Source organism: Teleopsis dalmanni, chromosome X (assembly GCF_002237135.1).
Source record: "Teleopsis dalmanni isolate 2A chromosome X, ASM223713v2, whole genome shotgun sequence".
Classification (NCBI taxonomy): Eukaryota; Metazoa; Arthropoda; class Insecta; order Diptera; family Diopsidae; genus Teleopsis; species Teleopsis dalmanni.
Window position 1 is genome coordinate 69,806,188 of NC_051848.1, and position 18,002 is coordinate 69,824,189.

At 29.8% G+C, this 18,002-nt stretch overlaps 3 protein-coding genes across 11 annotated transcripts; 1 reads left to right on the top strand and 2 right to left on the bottom strand.

Annotated features, from left to right (window-relative positions):
• Positions 1 to 770: 770 nt before the first annotated feature.
• On the bottom strand, positions 771 to 1,676 carry LOC119690061. Its single transcript, XM_038105044.1, has 3 exons — positions 1,545 to 1,676; positions 1,390 to 1,460; positions 771 to 1,331 (listed from the first exon to the last, which is right to left on the bottom strand). Exons 1-3 carry the CDS (start codon positions 1,599 to 1,601, stop codon positions 1,127 to 1,129), a joined length of 333 nt encoding a protein of 110 aa, XP_037960972.1. The 5' UTR covers positions 1,602 to 1,676; the 3' UTR covers positions 771 to 1,126.
• Positions 1,677 to 4,172: 2,496 nt separating this feature from the next.
• Positions 4,173 to 14,030, bottom strand: LOC119690005. 7 transcript variants are annotated; one of them, XM_038104971.1, is made up of 29 exons: positions 13,947 to 14,030; positions 12,544 to 13,165; positions 10,088 to 10,138; positions 9,881 to 9,997; positions 9,647 to 9,697; positions 9,440 to 9,556; positions 9,202 to 9,252; positions 8,995 to 9,111; positions 8,761 to 8,811; positions 8,554 to 8,670; positions 8,320 to 8,370; positions 8,113 to 8,229; positions 7,875 to 7,925; positions 7,668 to 7,784; positions 7,434 to 7,484; positions 7,227 to 7,343; positions 6,993 to 7,043; positions 6,786 to 6,902; positions 6,552 to 6,602; positions 6,345 to 6,461; positions 6,107 to 6,157; positions 5,900 to 6,016; positions 5,666 to 5,716; positions 5,459 to 5,575; positions 5,225 to 5,275; positions 5,018 to 5,134; positions 4,780 to 4,830; positions 4,573 to 4,689; positions 4,173 to 4,441 (listed from the first exon to the last, which is right to left on the bottom strand). In XM_038104971.1, the coding sequence occupies exons 1-29, from the start codon at positions 13,953 to 13,955 to the stop codon at positions 4,191 to 4,193; spliced, it is 3,066 nt and encodes a 1,021-aa protein (XP_037960899.1). In that variant the 5' UTR covers positions 13,956 to 14,030; the 3' UTR covers positions 4,173 to 4,190. The 7 variants fall into 7 exon arrangements, with proteins under 7 accessions (XP_037960899.1, XP_037960902.1, XP_037960904.1 ...); XM_038104974.1 differs by lacking the exons at positions 8,320 to 8,370; positions 8,554 to 8,670; XM_038104976.1 differs by lacking the exons at positions 7,875 to 7,925; positions 8,113 to 8,229.
• Positions 14,031 to 14,369: 339 nt separating this feature from the next.
• On the top strand, positions 14,370 to 16,274 carry LOC119689732. Of its 3 annotated transcripts, none has more exons than XM_038104627.1 (6): positions 14,370 to 14,468; positions 14,670 to 14,787; positions 14,907 to 15,067; positions 15,131 to 15,230; positions 15,304 to 15,354; positions 15,419 to 15,573. In XM_038104627.1, the coding sequence occupies exons 2-6, from the start codon at positions 14,674 to 14,676 to the stop codon at positions 15,500 to 15,502; spliced, it is 510 nt and encodes a 169-aa protein (XP_037960555.1). In that variant the 5' UTR covers positions 14,370 to 14,468; positions 14,670 to 14,673; the 3' UTR covers positions 15,503 to 15,573. The 3 variants fall into 3 exon arrangements, with proteins under 3 accessions (XP_037960555.1, XP_037960554.1, XP_037960556.1); XM_038104626.1 differs by having other exon boundaries at positions 14,373 to 14,493; positions 15,419 to 16,274; XM_038104628.1 differs by lacking the exon at positions 14,370 to 14,468 and having other exon boundaries at positions 14,505 to 14,787.
• The last annotated feature ends 1,728 nt before the right edge of the window (positions 16,275 to 18,002 follow it).

Below are 18,002 nucleotides of genomic sequence, written 5' to 3' on the forward strand. Positions count from 1 at the left end.
CCAACTTTCACTTTCTAAACTATAAAGGCCTTAATTCCGATATACCATACCAGTAATCAAAACAAATCAAAATAGTTGACATATATATAATAAATTTATTCGAGCTAAAATTATAGTTGAAATATAAATGAGAAGAAAGGTTGTTACGAATAAGTCAATTTATGACTAAACCCTATGCAAGTGTTTTCTATGACCACGAATATGAAGAGACTAGGAATTAAGAAGACTTATTTCTTATATTGTTAACCATATCGGTGGAGACTTGAACTGTATGAAATCTGTTAAAAGGAATACTATGGCACTTATTAAACTATCACGAACTATAGTTGAAAAGAAAAAAAAATTCAATTTTTTTAACTCTTAGTCGATTGAATGATAGATTTTAAACCATGACACCATTCTTTCAAAGAATAAAGACGATTCTAAGCAAAGGCGCAATGGGTGAACAAAGTAAGCAAGTAAAAAGTGGGCAAATCAATTAAGTGTAAGAAAACACTAAAATTTCAAAAGAAGAACTGCGGTAGTATTGATAATATGAATATATGTGGAAAGAAATTTTGTTTAGGGGTAATCACTACTCTAAAACTCTTTAGAAAAGTGTCTTGATTTATCACCACCACTTAGGCAATAAAGATAATCGACACGAATACTTAATACACTATTTTTATGAATTTAAATACATTTTTTATTAAAAAATAAATGTTGAATAAGAATATATTAAATTTTATAAATTCATATAAATATCTTAAAACGTTATATATGAATATTCAAAATTTAAGTAATGTATATTAATATGCAGTAAAATTGAAAGCAGTTTTTTCCAACCAATTTCATGTCTTCTAATCCATTCAAAACTAAACATTAGACAACTCTGTAATTCGGATAAGAACCGTGTGTGAACGTATCAAAAACCGGGTAAACAGATACTGTACGCAAAACAGCGGTACATCAAAAACCGGTAAAATGTAAAATGGACGAAAAAACCCGAAAATCCAAAACTATGTAAAATTTGATTATTTTTAAGCTTTGTACGTAAAATTTATTTTGTTTTTCTTAACATAAAAAATAAATATACTGAATTTCAGAGATCCGTAGACATTATCAATAACATAAATAGTTAACACTTTTAATAATTGTCAGGGAACAACAACCGAATAATGCAATCAGTACACTTTAGTCCACGTTTAACGTCATTAATAAATTCCCAAACATATCCTTTGTCAAAGTCTTCTACCTTCCTACAGTAGTCAATCAAGTCAATAATTGCCACCCGACATTTAGTGTTCCGCATCAACAAGGTATAAAGACTCATCTGCTGCGCTTCGGTCATACTATACATACATAAATAAAATTAATCCCATAAATGCGTTATATCTAACAATTTCTTACGCTAAATGATCCTGAATACTTTTCAAAACCTTGTAATCTTCATCCATTCGAGACACCAAGTCAATGCAATCCTAAGGTTATGTTATAATTAAATAGAGAAATAGAAGGATGGAACATGTAATAGTTCGCACCTAATATGTAAACTAGTTACTTACAGATATTAGAGGATGTGGTGTAGGATATATGTCCTTTAACACAATATTGAACTCCATTCTGAAATGATCTGATAATTTTATCACATAAAGAAAGAAAATTTATGTGATAAAACTAAAACTAAGAAAAATGTGATAGAAGTTTTTACTAATTTATTATTAAAGTTAACTTTAAAACATTTTGACAGAAATCTTTTGTTAAAAAATTGTAAATTCTAAGATTAAAATTTAAACTTTTTTGTATGTTACTAATCTCTATTTCGAATCGATTCATCATTCTCAATTCCACCATTTAACCGCGTATAAGCCCCCCGCTTCATGGTGTTAGGTATTTTTTCACTCCTCACTTAGATAAACTTTGACATCCAGGTATTTTATTTTTCTTCCCATTATTACTGGAATGTGTATGCAGTTGACAGTCTTTTAGAAACTTCTAACTGAAGTGACTTATACACATAGTTTTGTTCGTTTTCAGAACTCCTTCTTAAGTGATTGGCTGAATTTCTTCGCAATTCATGTTAAAGAAGTATATTTAGGAAGTCAAAATCACACTGTAACTTTCGATGTCTTACAGCCAATACTATTAAAAGAGTTTTCAAGGGATCGTTTGATAAAAATTAAATTATGTACATATAAATATATACATCGATTAATCATATTTAATTATGTTTATTGTGTATCAAAACAATTAAGTGCATTGCATCGTCTGCACCTTGTATCTAGCAACTTATTCGTTTTGTCATTTATTTTTTGGTAATCACAATTGAATCATAGCAAAAGCCGCTATATCTTATTCTTATTGCGTTTGTCATAAAGGGAAGGATTTTATTTTAAAAGATTTTTTATTGAGACTGTTTTCCTGAAATATCCTTAAAACGGTGCGTAGGAGGGTCACTATTTATATTTTGAGCCTTGGCAACACTGATTACTGTCAGGCGGCGATCGACTTACTTCCAAATTTGGCGATGAAACTCCATCTCCATCCTTTACCACTGTGAAACGCTGGTACATTGACTTTAATCGTGGCTACAGTTCGCTCACTGACCAGAAAATATTGATGCTATGCAAGAACTGATATTCGTAATACAAGATCGTCATGCGACATACTGTGAGATTGAGGGCATACATATTGACATACTGTGAGACTAACGCTAAGCATTAGTTCTACTAACATACATAAAATATTGCACGATCATTTAGTCATGCAATGGTGAAAGGTTTGTTCTCGTTGGATCCCATCCCCCATCATTTGACAAAATCTCAAAAAGTTGCTTGTGTCGATTAGTGCATACAAATGCTCAAGAATTACAATGGCGGTGCATCAAAAAACATATATAAGATTCTAACAGGAGACAAATCATGGATATATGTGTCTAAGCCAGAACGTAAACAGCAGTCGACTGTATGAGTCTGTTTGGTTTCAAGATAAACCAAATCCAACAAAAGTTCGTGCTCGAAGCACTTCGAAACAAATGAGCGCTTGTTTTTTCGGGAAAACTGGTCATGTGGCAAATATATCCGTACCATTACAGGTACGCCAATTCCAAATGGTATATAACCATTTGTTTACCGGAAGTCTATCGACTTTTTTACCGACTATTTGAACATTCAAAAAATCGAATTGATGTGTCATCCGCCGTACAGTCCTGATTTGGCCAATGACCCAATGACTTCTTACTCCCGAACGTAAAGAATAAATTGTGTGAACAACGATTTTTCTCGCGGAAGCAATAACGAAGCCTTTAGTTGCATGTCTGAAGAAGATTGGAGAAAATGCTTTGACAAATGGTTCGAATGCATGCAAAAGTGTACGGGTATTAATCATAAAGCAGAATACTTCGAGAAACAATAAAGCAATTTTTAACAAAACAGTATCTTTTCATTATAAGGCTCAAAATATAAATAGTAATCCTCGTGTTCATCCGGACATTTAGCGAGAATAAGAGTATGCGATGGGATTGGTGTCTGCCGATCATACACTGCAACGAACCAAATAAATGTAAAACTAAAGAACTCTAGCGTGCGGTTGAAATTAAAATGAAAATGAAAAAATCTTCAGATTATGATTTAATAACATCAAAAATGCGAATTGAGCTTCCACAGATAGCCGTTAAGTCTTTGTCATAAACATAACGTCTTTATTTGGTGAGGATGTTTTCATTCCATTTGGGAGGAATCGCTAAATCGTATGGACCTTAACTCAATCTATTTCATATAAACCTATACAATTTTAAAATTATTTGAATCGTGGGAGTGGTGTAGCTAGGATTGTGTGAAGTGTGAGACCGTGATACAATATTCTCGAAAGTATTTTTTTTGCAATGCGTTCGCAAAGTATTATCTATAGATTATATTATGAAGACAAAAGTATCTATCTTAATTTCTAAAAACTAGAAGTTCTGTTCTGAAATCTTTGATGCACTTTATATATATATATATATCTACTCTTCTATTACTTTTTTATTATTTTTCATAATTTTTATGTAATTTGTGCGTCTGCAATAAAATGATTTCGGAAGTCTTTCAGAAGAACAAATTGTTTATTAATTAATTAAAAAAAAAGGTTTAAATTTAAACAAAACTGTAACTTGCATGTAAATGATAAATTTAACGATTCTAAATGTATTATTAAATAGTTGTAAATAAAATTTAGACAGAATCACAGTCTTCCTCGATATTAATATTACATGGCATTTGTTGATCCTGTAGTTTTTGTGCATTGTTGTTCACACTTTTAACATCATCCTCAACTTCATCGCTTAATAATACATCAGACATGCAAGCATCATAGTTGTTGCCACGATTTTCTTCCAAAGGTGTATCTTTAGTCTTCATTTCATTATAAAAAACGCTCTCTATTTCACATTTAGAGGTATCATTCATCACAGGTAGAGGTGGATCTAGGGAAAAAAATTATAAATAAATCGATTGAATTTATTTATGTTCTTTAGATAAATTCCTATACTAATATCATAGTAACTAGCAACAACATGATTTTTAGTTGAAATCATTTTATCATTAAATGCATTACCAGGCTCAGGATTTGAGAAATTGATTACATCTTTGCCGTGCCCATTATCTTCTTCATGGCCACCTCCAGCTTGGCGTACACTATCTGACGAATTAATTACTGAAGGATTCTCCATATCTGTTGTTAATGTAGAAGAGGAAAATATTATTATATACCAAACTATTTTTTCAAGTATTATCGCATTAAATAATGAGTTATAATAAGTACCTTCATCATACAAAGCTTCATCATCAGTGGGAACAACATAATCTCCTGGAGCTGAAGAGAAAAGTAAAATATATGAAATGTGAAAATTAAATAGTTTACATATAATAAGGAGTCTGAAATAAACAGTACTATGTAGAAATACATTTCATATTCTTTAGATAAATTCCTATACTGATGTCATAGTAACTAGCAACAACATGATTTTCAGTTGAAATCATTTTATCATTAAATGCATTACCAGGCTCAGGATTTGGGAAATTGATTACATCTTTGCCGTGCCCATTATCTTCTTCATGGCCACCTCCAGCTTGGCGTACACTATCTGACGAATTAATTACTGAAGGATTCTCCATATCTGTTGTTAATGTAGAAGAGAAAAATATTATTATATACCAAACTATTATTTCAAGTATTATCGCATTAAATAATGAGTTATAATAATTACCTTCATCATACAAAGCTTCATCATCAGTGGGAACAACATAATCTCCTGGAGCTGAAGAGAAAAGTAAAATATATGAAATGTGAAAATTAAATAGTTTATAATAAGGAGTCTGAAATAAACAGTACTATGTAGAAATACATTTCATATTCTTTAGATAAATTCCTATACTGATGTCATAGTAACTAGCAACAACATGATTTTCAGTTGAAATCATTTTATCATTAAATGCATTACCAGGCTCAGGATTTGGGAAATTGATTACATCTTTGCCGTGCCCATTATCTTCTTCATGGTCACCTCCATCTTGGCGTACACTATCTGACGAATCAAATACTGTAGGATTCTCCAAATCTGTTGTTAATGTAGAAGAGGAAAATATTGTTATATACCAAACTATTTTTTCAAGTATTATCGCATTAAATAATGAGTTATAATAAGTACCTTCATCATACAAAGCTTCATCATCAGTGGGAACAACATAATCTCCTGGAGCTGAAGAGAAAAGTAAAATATATGAAATGTGAAAATTAAATAGTTTATAATAAGGAGTCTGAAATAAACAGTACTATGTAGAAATACATTTCATATTCTTTAGATAAATTCCTATACTGATGTCATAGTAACTAGCAACAACATGATTTTCAGTTGAAATCATTTTATCATTAAATGCATTACCAGGCTCAGGATTTGAGAAATTGATTACATCTTTGCCGTGCCCATTATCTTCATCATGGCCACCTCCAGCTTGGCGTACACTATCTGACGAATTAATTACTGAAGGATTCTCCATATCTGTTGTTAATGTAGAAGAGGAAAATATTATTATATACCAAACTATTTTTTCAAGTATTATCGCATTAAATAATGAGTTATAATAAGTACCTTCATCATACAAAGCTTCATCATCAGTGGGAACAACATAATCTCCTGGAGCTGAAGAGAAAAGTAAAATATATGAAATGTGAAAATTAAATAGTTTACATATAATAAGGAGTCTGAAATAAACAGTACTATGTAGAAATACATTTCATATTCTTTAGATAAATTCCTATACTGATGTCATAGTAACTAGCAACAACATGATTTTCAGTTGAAATCATTTTATCATTAAATGCATTACCAGGCTCAGGATTTGAGAAATTGATTACATCTTTGCCGTGCCCATTATCTTCTTCATGGCCACCTCCAGCTTGGCGTACACTATCTGACGAATTAATTACTGAAGGATTCTCCATATCTGTTGTTAATGTAGAAGAGAAAAATATTATTATATACCAAACTATTATTTCAAGTATTATCGCATTAAATAATGAGTTATAATAATTACCTTCATCATACAAAGCTTCATCATCAGTGGGAACAACATAATCTCCTGGAGCTGAAGAGAAAAGTAAAATATATGAAATGTGAAAATTAAATAGTTTATAATAAGGAGTCTGAAATAAACAGTACTATGTAGAAATACATTTCATATTCTTTAGATAAATTCCTATACTGATGTCATAGTAACTAGCAACAACATGATTTTCAGTTGAAATCATTTTATCATTAAATGCATTACCAGGCTCAGGATTTGGGAAATTGATTACATCTTTGCCGTGCCCATTATCTTCTTCATGGTCACCTCCATCTTGGCGTACACTATCTGACGAATCAAATACTGTAGGATTCTCCAAATCTGTTGTTAATGTAGAAGAGGAAAATATTGTTATATACCAAACTATTTTTTCAAGTATTATCGCATTAAATAATGAGTTATAATAAGTACCTTCATCATACAAAGCTTCATCATCAGTGGGAACAACATAATCTCCTGGAGCTGAAGAGAAAAGTAAAATATATGAAATGTGAAAATTAAATAGTTTATAATAAGGAGTCTGAAATAAACAGTACTATGTAGAAATACATTTCATATTCTTTAGATAAATTCCTATACTGATGTCATAGTAACTAGCAACAACATGATTTTCAGTTGAAATCATTTTATCATTAAATGCATTACCAGGCTCAGGATTTGAGAAATTGATTACATCTTTGCCGTGCCCATTATCTTCTTCATGGCCACCTCCAGCTTGGCGTACACTATCTGACGAATTAATTACTGAAGGATTCTCCATATCTGTTGTTAATGTAGAAGAGAAAAATATTATTATATACCAAACTATTATTTCAAGTATTATCGCATTAAATAATGAGTTATAATAATTACCTTCATCATACAAAGCTTCATCATCAGTGGGAACAACATAATCTCCTGGAGCTGAAGAGAAAAGTAAAATATATGAAATGTGAAAATTAAATAGTTTATAATAAGGAGTCTGAAATAAACAGTACTATGTAGAAATACATTTCATATTCTTTAGATAAATTCCTATACTGATGTCATAGTAACTAGCAACAACATGATTTTCAGTTGAAATCATTTTATCATTAAATGCATTACCAGGCTCAGGATTTGGGAAATTGATTACATCTTTGCCGTGCCCATTATCTTCTTCATGGTCACCTCCATCTTGGCGTACACTATCTGACGAATCAAATACTGTAGGATTCTCCAAATCTGTTGTTAATGTAGAAGAGGAAAATATTGTTATATACCAAACTATTTTTTCAAGTATTATCGCATTAAATAATGAGTTATAATAAGTACCTTCATCATACAAAGCTTCATCATCAGTGGGAACAACATAATCTCCTGGAGCTGAAGAGAAAAGTAAAATATATGAAATGTGAAAATTAAATAGTTTACATATAATAAGGAGTCTGAAATAAACAGTACTATGTAGAAATACATTTCATATTCTTTAGATAAATTCCTATACTGATGTCATAGTAACTAGCAACAACATGATTTTCAGTTGAAATCATTTTATCATTAAATGCATTACCAGGCTCAGGATTTGGGAAATTGATTACATCTTTGCCGTGCCCATTATCTTCTTCATGGCCACCTCCAGCTTGGCGTACACTATCTGACGAATTAATTACTGAAGGATTCTCCATATCTGTTGTTAATGTAGAAGAGAAAAATATTATTATATACCAAACTATTATTTCAAGTATTATCGCATTAAATAATGAGTTATAATAATTACCTTCATCATACAAAGCTTCATCATCAGTGGGAACAACATAATCTCCTGGAGCTGAAGAGAAAAGTAAAATATATGAAATGTGAAAATTAAATAGTTTATAATAAGGAGTCTGAAATAAACAGTACTATGTAGAAATACATTTCATATTCTTTAGATAAATTCCTATACTGATGTCATAGTAACTAGCAACAACATGATTTTCAGTTGAAATCATTTTATCATTAAATGCATTACCAGGCTCAGGATTTGGGAAATTGATTACATCTTTGCCGTGCCCATTATCTTCTTCATGGTCACCTCCATCTTGGCGTACACTATCTGACGAATCAAATACTGTAGGATTCTCCAAATCTGTTGTTAATGTAGAAGAGGAAAATATTGTTATATACCAAACTATTTTTTCAAGTATTATCGCATTAAATAATGAGTTATAATAAGTACCTTCATCATACAAAGCTTCATCATCAGTGGGAACAACATAATCTCCTGGAGCTGAAGAGAAAAGTAAAATATATGAAATGTGAAAATTAAATAGTTTATAATAAGGAGTCTGAAATAAACAGTACTATGTAGAAATACATTTCATATTCTTTAGATAAATTCCTATACTGATGTCATAGTAACTAGCAACAACATGATTTTCAGTTGAAATCATTTTATCATTAAATGCATTACCAGGCTCAGGATTTGAGAAATTGATTACATCTTTGCCGTGCCCATTATCTTCATCATGGCCACCTCCAGCTTGGCGTACACTATCTGACGAATTAATTACTGAAGGATTCTCCATATCTGTTGTTAATGTAGAAGAGGAAAATATTATTATATACCAAACTATTTTTTCAAGTATTATCGCATTAAATAATGAGTTATAATAAGTACCTTCATCATACAAAGCTTCATCATCAGTGGGAACAACATAATCTCCTGGAGCTGAAGAGAAAAGTAAAATATATGAAATGTGAAAATTAAATAGTTTACATATAATAAGGAGTCTGAAATAAACAGTACTATGTAGAAATACATTTCATATTCTTTAGATAAATTCCTATACTGATGTCATAGTAACTAGCAACAACATGATTTTCAGTTGAAATCATTTTATCATTAAATGCATTACCAGGCTCAGGATTTGAGAAATTGATTACATCTTTGCCGTGCCCATTATCTTCTTCATGGCCACCTCCAGCTTGGCGTACACTATCTGACGAATTAATTACTGAAGGATTCTCCATATCTGTTGTTAATGTAGAAGAGAAAAATATTATTATATACCAAACTATTATTTCAAGTATTATCGCATTAAATAATGAGTTATAATAATTACCTTCATCATACAAAGCTTCATCATCAGTGGGAACAACATAATCTCCTGGAGCTGAAGAGAAAAGTAAAATATATGAAATGTGAAAATTAAATAGTTTATAATAAGGAGTCTGAAATAAACAGTACTATGTAGAAATACATTTCATATTCTTTAGATAAATTCCTATACTGATGTCATAGTAACTAGCAACAACATGATTTTCAGTTGAAATCATTTTATCATTAAATGCATTACCAGGCTCAGGATTTGAGAAATTGATTACATCTTTGCCGTGCCCATTATCTTCATCATGGCCACCTCCAGCTTGGCGTACACTATCTGACGAATTAATTACTGAAGGATTCTCCATATCTGTTGTTAATGTAGAAGAGGAAAATATTATTATATACCAAACTATTTTTTCAAGTATTATCGCATTAAATAATGAGTTATAATAAGTACCTTCATCATACAAAGCTTCATCATCAGTGGGAACAACATAATCTCCTGGAGCTGAAGAGAAAAGTAAAATATATGAAATGTGAAAATTAAATAGTTTATAATAAGGAATCTGTGAAATAAACAGTACTATGTAGAAACACATTTCATAATCAGGCTACATATTGGCAATTACACACGTCAGTAGGAAAAATCCTTCAATTAAATACTTTTAAATTTTGTGAAGTTATAGTAATTGTGCCTTTTGTTTACAGAAATATATATATATATACATATATATTGATTATTAATATTAACATTAAGGTTTGTTTTAAACTTGGTAAAAAATATATCCAAAAACTTCAATTGATAGACCAAGTTAATTGTGATGATGATTTACACGCTTAAAACAGAGCTAAGTACATTATTAACGGGCAACATCTTGACTAAACAAAATTCGTAACCACAGCTGATTGAGATCGATTTTTGCGGAAATATCGTATCGTAACTGTCAATTGTTGACCACTATTTAGATCTGATTTGAACCATATGCATTATACCTTTTCAAAGCAATACATTTTCTGATCAAAGAAAAGCGTTTTACGGACACAGAACATATTTAAAATAGGTCAGTTCCATGAGCTACTCGTAGTAACTTTGAGTAACACTGTGTATACACAAGTGCGTTCCACCAGCAAATTTTCCTATATTTTCGTGTAAATTTTACTTGTATTTTACTTGAATTTTACTAGGAGTAGCTCGTGGAATAGACCTAATGTTGTATCAACAAATCAGAATAAGTGTTACTTTAAACACAATAACTTCACTTCTATTTATCCATATATCATATATTCTTCGACATAGTAAAGGATCTACCTCACCAACGCATGAAACTAGATGGTTTCCCTACAAGTATTTTTAAAAAAGCCATGTTTACTTTGATATGTGTACGTATTATACTAGAGATGGCGCGTTTAATTATTATTAATATTGTTAAAGTAGTTGTTGATACTTTTGGACATAATTATCATATCCCTGGAGGTAACGAACTAAAAGAAGTTAAAAGAAGGAGTACAGTTAAAAGAAATAATATATCTAAGAAACTAAAATATTTAGCCGGTGTTTGTTAGGGGGAAATGCGAAAATAAATCTTTGATGTTAAACACGTTTTATACGTCAGAGACATGAGCTCCACAATATTCAAGAAAAAGTTAGAAAATAATAATACAGTCTATATTGTTATCTTGTTTATAAACCGTAACAATTCAAATAAGTACAGAAAACGAATCTACAATTAAATAACTTATTCCATTTGAGAATAATGAGGGCGCTGTTACTACTCACAAAAATAATAAAAGAATTATGTCTATTTGTATATGAATTTTATAAATTTTTAAAGAAAAAAATTACCAAAGAGTTTAATCGAATCTAATACATTTTTAAGAACAACATTATTGGATTCAAGATTAAAAAAAATTCTCATTCGATTTCATGATTATATTTATTTGCCGGTGTCATTTATGGCACAACAAAAAAAAAAACAAATAAAAATATAGATGTGAGGAACGAGCTTAGTTAGAAGATATGTTTTGAAAATGTGAAGACAGTAAAGTAGTTATTGTTAATTAAAAAATATTTTTTTTAAAAATATTTTTCGGAACTAGTGGTACATCATCTAAGAAAAAAAGTCTTATATCACTATGAACATATTTAGGTACTATACCTTTGATTAACTTTACTTGTCCTATATACATTTTAATATATACAATATTTTGTGTGTATGTAATACGTATTAATATTGCAATATAAAATAATATATATTATTATATAATAGTTTAATAGTTATACTTCTTTGAAAAAATAATTTTTGTTTAAATTTAAAGAACTATTAAAAAGTAGTAGGTCGGGTCTAGGTATAAGTAGTATTAAAACGACCGGCCAAGAACTGAATCCATTGAGATGTCGTTAAGAGTATCGATTAATTAATTATTATCATATACTAACATTCCTAACCATATTATATTAGGTCTGTTCCACGAGCTACTCATAGTAACTTTGAGTAAACACTGTGTATACACAAGCGCGTTCCACCAGCAAATTTTCAAGTATTTTTGTGTAAATTTTACTTCTGTTTTACTCAAGTTTTACTATGAGTAGCTCGTGGAACAGACCTAATATAATATGGTTAGGAATGTTAGTATATGATAATAATTAATTAATCGATACTCTTAACGACATCTCAATAGACCTATTATATATAACCGTTTACTCGCTAAATTGTATGTGTATAATTCATACATAAAATATTCAGAGGCAACAGACATCATCTGTTTAGGTGTTATAAAAATGTACAACAAAAATTAATATATTTACTTTAATAATGAGTTAAGCGGTTCATTGCCTATGCTAATTTATTGTTCTTATATACATATAGTTTATTATTTTAATTAAACATTTTTGTTAAATATTGTTTAACATACCCAAAAAATCCTCTCCAGTCAACATATTGTGCAGACTATGTCTCAAAACTTGATTAGTTGAAGGTTTATATAGAACGAAACGTTCAGTACTTGAGTCATAATCCAATTCATATTTAGGTAATGGTGGACTTTCATTTATTTCATTTGATGGCTGAGCTTCGGAATAATCAATTGGTACACAATGTATTATATTATATTCAACTATTGGGTATTCATTATTTAGCTTATCATAAAATGTAATGCTAACAGTAACGTGCCCCAACAGGAAATAGTAAGTCAAATTAAATTTCGATTTATCACTAACTGTTGGCTTCATTAAGAATCTTTTATAATAAATGTTTGCAAATTTCGTTTCTGCTGTAATTCCTGCTTGATATTCATAACCACTCGCAAATAACTCTGACTGATGAATATCCGCTCCGAATTTATTAAGAATCTTATAATAAAAGTCTACCTCGATTTCCAAAAGATTCTTAATTTTTAATACAGGTTCCTCACAACGCAAATGCAATTCAGCGCTTATCTCTATCATACCAGATTCTAAAAAACGCCTTTTGCACCAAATATTATCACACCCATGAGATACCTCCTTAAACAATTGCTCAACGTGCACGTCCATCTTCTGTAAAAGTAAGAATGAAAAGTAAAATTTAAACTCTTTATGGCGCAAACAAAAATTGTATTTGACATTATATTTGACATAATGACTTTAAATGTCAAAAAAATAATAAAAAATATTCATTGCCTACGTAACGAAAAAATATTTTTTATTATATGAAAGCTAAACGTGCTTACATTCTCAGACTGCGGTTACATTGCATGCGAATTTGGTCTTGTGCGTTCGTACGAACAAATCAAATGTGTGTAATCATATAAGAATGGTTACAGTCGCTGAGAACTATTCGCGCGACGTCTTGTCTTTCTCGTGCGAATATTTGATTAAACAAAATATTTTGTTTGAAATTCATGCGTTCGTACAAATTCAAAGGTGTAAATAGTGAAATTGACAGGTGTATGTTGTTTTCACGTCATTTAAGGTTTATAAATGGAAATAAATTTGAAAACGTACAGTTCTTCTTTGTTTGAGAAGAATAGACAAACTCTACATTTTTATACCTTGAAGCATAAAAATCATGCTCCCAAAAAAAAATGTTGCATGAAGGTTAAATATAGCTTCAAACCTTTAAATATGTACTGAAAACATGTTCTTAACTTCGATTAAATAAAATCGATAGGCAAGTTGAAAAATCAGCTGTTTAAAATAAGAACAGCGAAGTGCTTGTGTTCGAGCGAAGTGCCAGAACACAAGCGAACTCGGATATGTGATTGCTCGCAGTTTCAAAAAGTTCTAATAATATTTAGGGGACTATTTTAATAAAACGAATATATGAGAATCTACATACTTTTCTCATATTAGCTCTATTATCTTTCCTCCGGTTGTTTGATTCAAATTTGTAATTTAGGTTTTTTGAGATTTTTTAATACCCTTAGTTTTTCCCAGTTACAAATAAACTATTTAAAATTCGATATTTTAATAATTGTCAAAGATAATACAAAAACAAAATTATTTTAAATTTGACACAAATCGGACAGCTCAATTTGTGCTATGAAAACGTATATAAAAATAGTTGCATTTCTGTGTCTTGGTTAATATGGAAAATGGCCCGCATACGAATTTCTTTGTGATTTTATTTTCATTACTAATTTCAGTTTAGTATAAGGGTTTTACAATTTTTTGAGTTGCAAAGACCTTATGTATTTTGAATTAGAGTGCCAAACTTACAACAACAACCCTGTCGCAAGCTAATCCAATTTGACAGTTCCAATTGTCAATTTTTTTAACATATTGCAGAATTATTTGAATTTTTTTAAAGTATAGTTCATTTTTAAGTAGATTGTTAATGTTATAATTTATTAAAGAACTGGTAAAGAAGCGCTTACATAAATAAAGTAATTAAAACAATGTAATGAATGAAATTGTAGCTTTATTCAAAGCTTGGGTGTAGGCATAAATGACGCTTCATATTAGCCCGTATATTAAGATGTTAATTTGTAGTGAACTATCTGCATTCAATAAGGTTCATTGAACTCCGAGAGGATATTAATTTGAATTTAATTCCTTACAGAAAAATGGTGGTGCTGAAATCTTGTTGGTCACCATTTATTTGGTCAAATTCAGTGAAAACTGGAAGTTATGCGGTGGCATTTTATACTGCAGCACTATCAGTAGTGTTTATAACTTTGGTAAATAAAATCAATAGAACTTATTAAACATGTTTGAAAAAAAATATTTTTGCACTAATTTACGTTACCTATACAAATTAACACTATATACCAGTATATTTTGTAATTTATATTGATAGATATCATATATGCTGGCTGGTGGAGAATCGACACAACTATATTCACCTCTGTTTGAAACAGATATACGTAATACCATGCCAATATTTGGCGGTATTTTCATATTTTATTTTCTGTTACTCATAATATCATCATATTTAATTTATTATGCCATTAAAATCTGGTGAGTTGCATTTATTAACTCACATACTTATAACGCAAAGAAATTAAATATTGAACATTATAGTACACGCGGTTGGTTATTGCCTTGGTTGATACTTGTTGGTTTGGGTATACTCTTCCAATTTGTTTTTGGACTTTGGCTAATTGGAGGTTATTATATATATGTAAGTATTTATGTATAAAATTTATTTTTGAAACTAAAACATAACATTAAACATAATTTTGTAAAATACTTAGTTGGAGCAAACATTTTCAGCATTACTTAACTTCTGTTGGATGGCTTATAATGTAAGTTAATATATATGTATATGTACTTTGAAGATTTACTAAATAAAAAATAATTACGTTACAGGCTTATTGCTGGCTTTGTGTATTCTCACAGTATCAAATCTTCTTAATAATACAAAATCCGAACATCGAGCTGTTAATGCCATAAGCATAACGAAGAACAATACATATTAGTGACATATAAAATACAATTTAAAAACATCACTATAATAATTTAAATCACCATTTTTATAATATAAATAACAATTTAAATTTATATTCATATTTATAAATATTTTATATAATTATGAGGAAGTCAACCTTTTGAATGAATGAAATTAACTTAAAACAAACTTTAATCTATTTCCACTAATGTTTATTTACGAATGTTGAAATCTTAGTCGATGACTGATGACTACTTTGGACTAAATTCAAGATAAAATATCAAAAATTAAAATTAGTAGGAAATAGATCTTTGAATATTTTTGAAATAGATCTTTGATTGAAGTTTCGCGCACTTTAGTGTTTAATTATGCTAGTCTTCGAACACAGCGAACCCTTCAAAAATTTTTGAAAACTATATTATGTTCCAACGTTTTCTTTTCAACAAAAAGAAGAAAATATAATATGCAACATTAATCAGATAAATTATCTGAACAGTTTAATCCAAATATACGAATTCTAGTATATTCGAATAGCTCAAACCCCATAAATATTGAACACTTAGAAATATTTGTGGAAAACAATCTAAAGTTTCTTTTAGTTAATTCAATTTATTTAAAAGGTTAACTTATCAACAATTACATCATTTTATACTAAGTATACTATAACTATTTATTTATATATATTTATATATTATATGATATTCAAATATTTGAAAACTGTAAGACTATGAAAATGACGTTCCGTCCTTAAAGTTCAATAAAAACGTATAAATAAAAGAATGCATATAAATCGTATTTTAATTTAAAAAAATGTAGTTAAATGCTGTTTTAAATGTAATAAATAATTTATAAATTTATATATAAACTGATATATATACATATATATATATATTTGAAAAGCTTATATGAATAGACTAAGTTCTTAAATTGTAATTGTAATTTATAGAATAATAATCTCACAGTAACAGGAACTCTAGAGCATCTGATGTGTAATTGCCCGGCTCTCTCGAGAACTCGACAAAAATACTTGGGAGCTTTCAGTTTTGCAGGACTGGAGTACATACCTGAGGTTTCTGTTGGAATCTTAATAAATTTTGCTAATGAAACGCGTATCTTAAGTGATGCTTACAATCGCTAAAAGAAGACTCTGATCTGGTATCGCAATGGACCTTAGTGGTCTACGCGTGGCCTTTATGGCCTGCCAGCATAATCTAATCTAATCTCACAGTAACAAATAAGCACCTATTTTTTGGTTATTATATTTATACTCTATATATATATATTTATATATATATATATATTTATATATATTTATATTTATATACATATTTAATCAATATTTTATAACAATTAATAATACAATTGAAATTATATATAATATAATTTTCAGATCAAACTTGAAATTAGCTACAATGATATATTTAAATAATATCCGTAACCCAAGTTTTTGAAACTTTAATAGATTTATGTTTGAATGAAACATTTAAAAGATTTAAAATATTGATATTAATCAAATGTATACGTATGTGAAGATATTGATAGAGGTTCTACGACCAGTAACATTTATGGCGACAAAAAAAAGTCGTTTAAATATATTCCCAACTTATATGTTATTATAGTTATATCCATATAATTTAAATTTAAAGACTTTAATAGAAATCTCAGATGTAGAATAACCTTTTAGACTTTAGTATAAAAGGGCCTCAGCCACATCAGCAACGACGCTGGATTCGATTGCAGAAACACGACAGTGTTGAATTTAGTGACATCGCTAGAAATGCAACTGCAAACTGCGCTTTGATTTGGGCAAACCAAATCTCAGACGGTTCATGCCAAAATGGTGGCACTTTCACGGATACTGTTCAACGTCGGCATCGTCATCACTGTCAAACTTTCCATTGCTGCCGTTTTCGTTATTATTGGGCTATTATTGAGAACCAGTGATCGCACAATTTCCTCATCCGTTAACTTACCATTAGAAGCTATATTTTTATCTATTGCTACATATTCACCCCAATCAATAGGTCTGTTCCACGAGCTACTCGTAGTAAAACTCAAGTAAAACCGAAGTATAATTTAAACGAAAATTTGCTAATGGATACACAGTGTTACTCAAAGTTACTATGAGTAGTTTGTGGAACAGACCTAATACGTTGTCCGTGTTCTATCTCAACGGACTCTCCCTCGTTGCCATATTCATCGAATAGAAAAAGTCTTTTTTATTGGCAACGCATTAATTTTTTCTTTGCGAATTCGTTTCTTAGATGGCGCAGCTAAATTGGACGATATTTATAGAAAATGGCAATTAAATTCTGTCAATACGAGGCGCTTAAGTGCAACAGGCAGCTTGGATGCAGTAAACTTAATTATTTTTATACAAATGAACCCACAAATGCAGAAAAAAATATAATTTAAGGTAACTATCTTATGGATGCAGCTAAGAAATTTAAATTTATTTGCATTCCAATCATAAGACAACAACCACGTACTGGTCAAAAAAACCCA

Excerpts from the sequence above, each read along its gene's own strand:
- LOC119690061 (XM_038105044.1), bottom strand. The coding sequence starts at position 1,601 with ATGGAGTTCAATATTGTGTTAAAGGACATATATCCTACACCACATCCT. Across the intron at positions 1,461-1,544 it reads CACCACATCCTCTAATATCT|GATTGCATTGACTTGGTGTC; the intron begins GTAAGTAACTAG and ends ACATAACCTTAG. Across the intron at positions 1,332-1,389 it reads AGTATTCAGGATCATTTAGC|TATGACCGAAGCGCAGCAGA; the intron begins GTAAGAAATTGT and ends ATGTATGTATAG.
- LOC119690005 (XM_038104971.1), bottom strand. Across the intron at positions 9,698-9,880 it reads TTTCTCAAATCCTGAGCCTG|CTCCAGGAGATTATGTTGTT; the intron begins GTAATGCATTTA and ends TTTTCTCTTCAG. Across the intron at positions 6,903-6,992 it reads TGAAGCTTTGTATGATGAAG|ATTTGGAGAATCCTACAGTA; the intron begins GTACTTATTATA and ends CATTAACAACAG.
- LOC119689732 (XM_038104627.1), top strand. The coding sequence starts at position 14,674 with ATGGTGGTGCTGAAATCTTGTTGGTCACCATTTATTTGGTCAAATTCA. Across the intron at positions 14,788-14,906 it reads CAGTAGTGTTTATAACTTTG|ATATCATATATGCTGGCTGG; the intron begins GTAAATAAAATC and ends TTATATTGATAG. Across the intron at positions 15,355-15,418 it reads TCTGTTGGATGGCTTATAAT|GCTTATTGCTGGCTTTGTGT; the intron begins GTAAGTTAATAT and ends ATTACGTTACAG.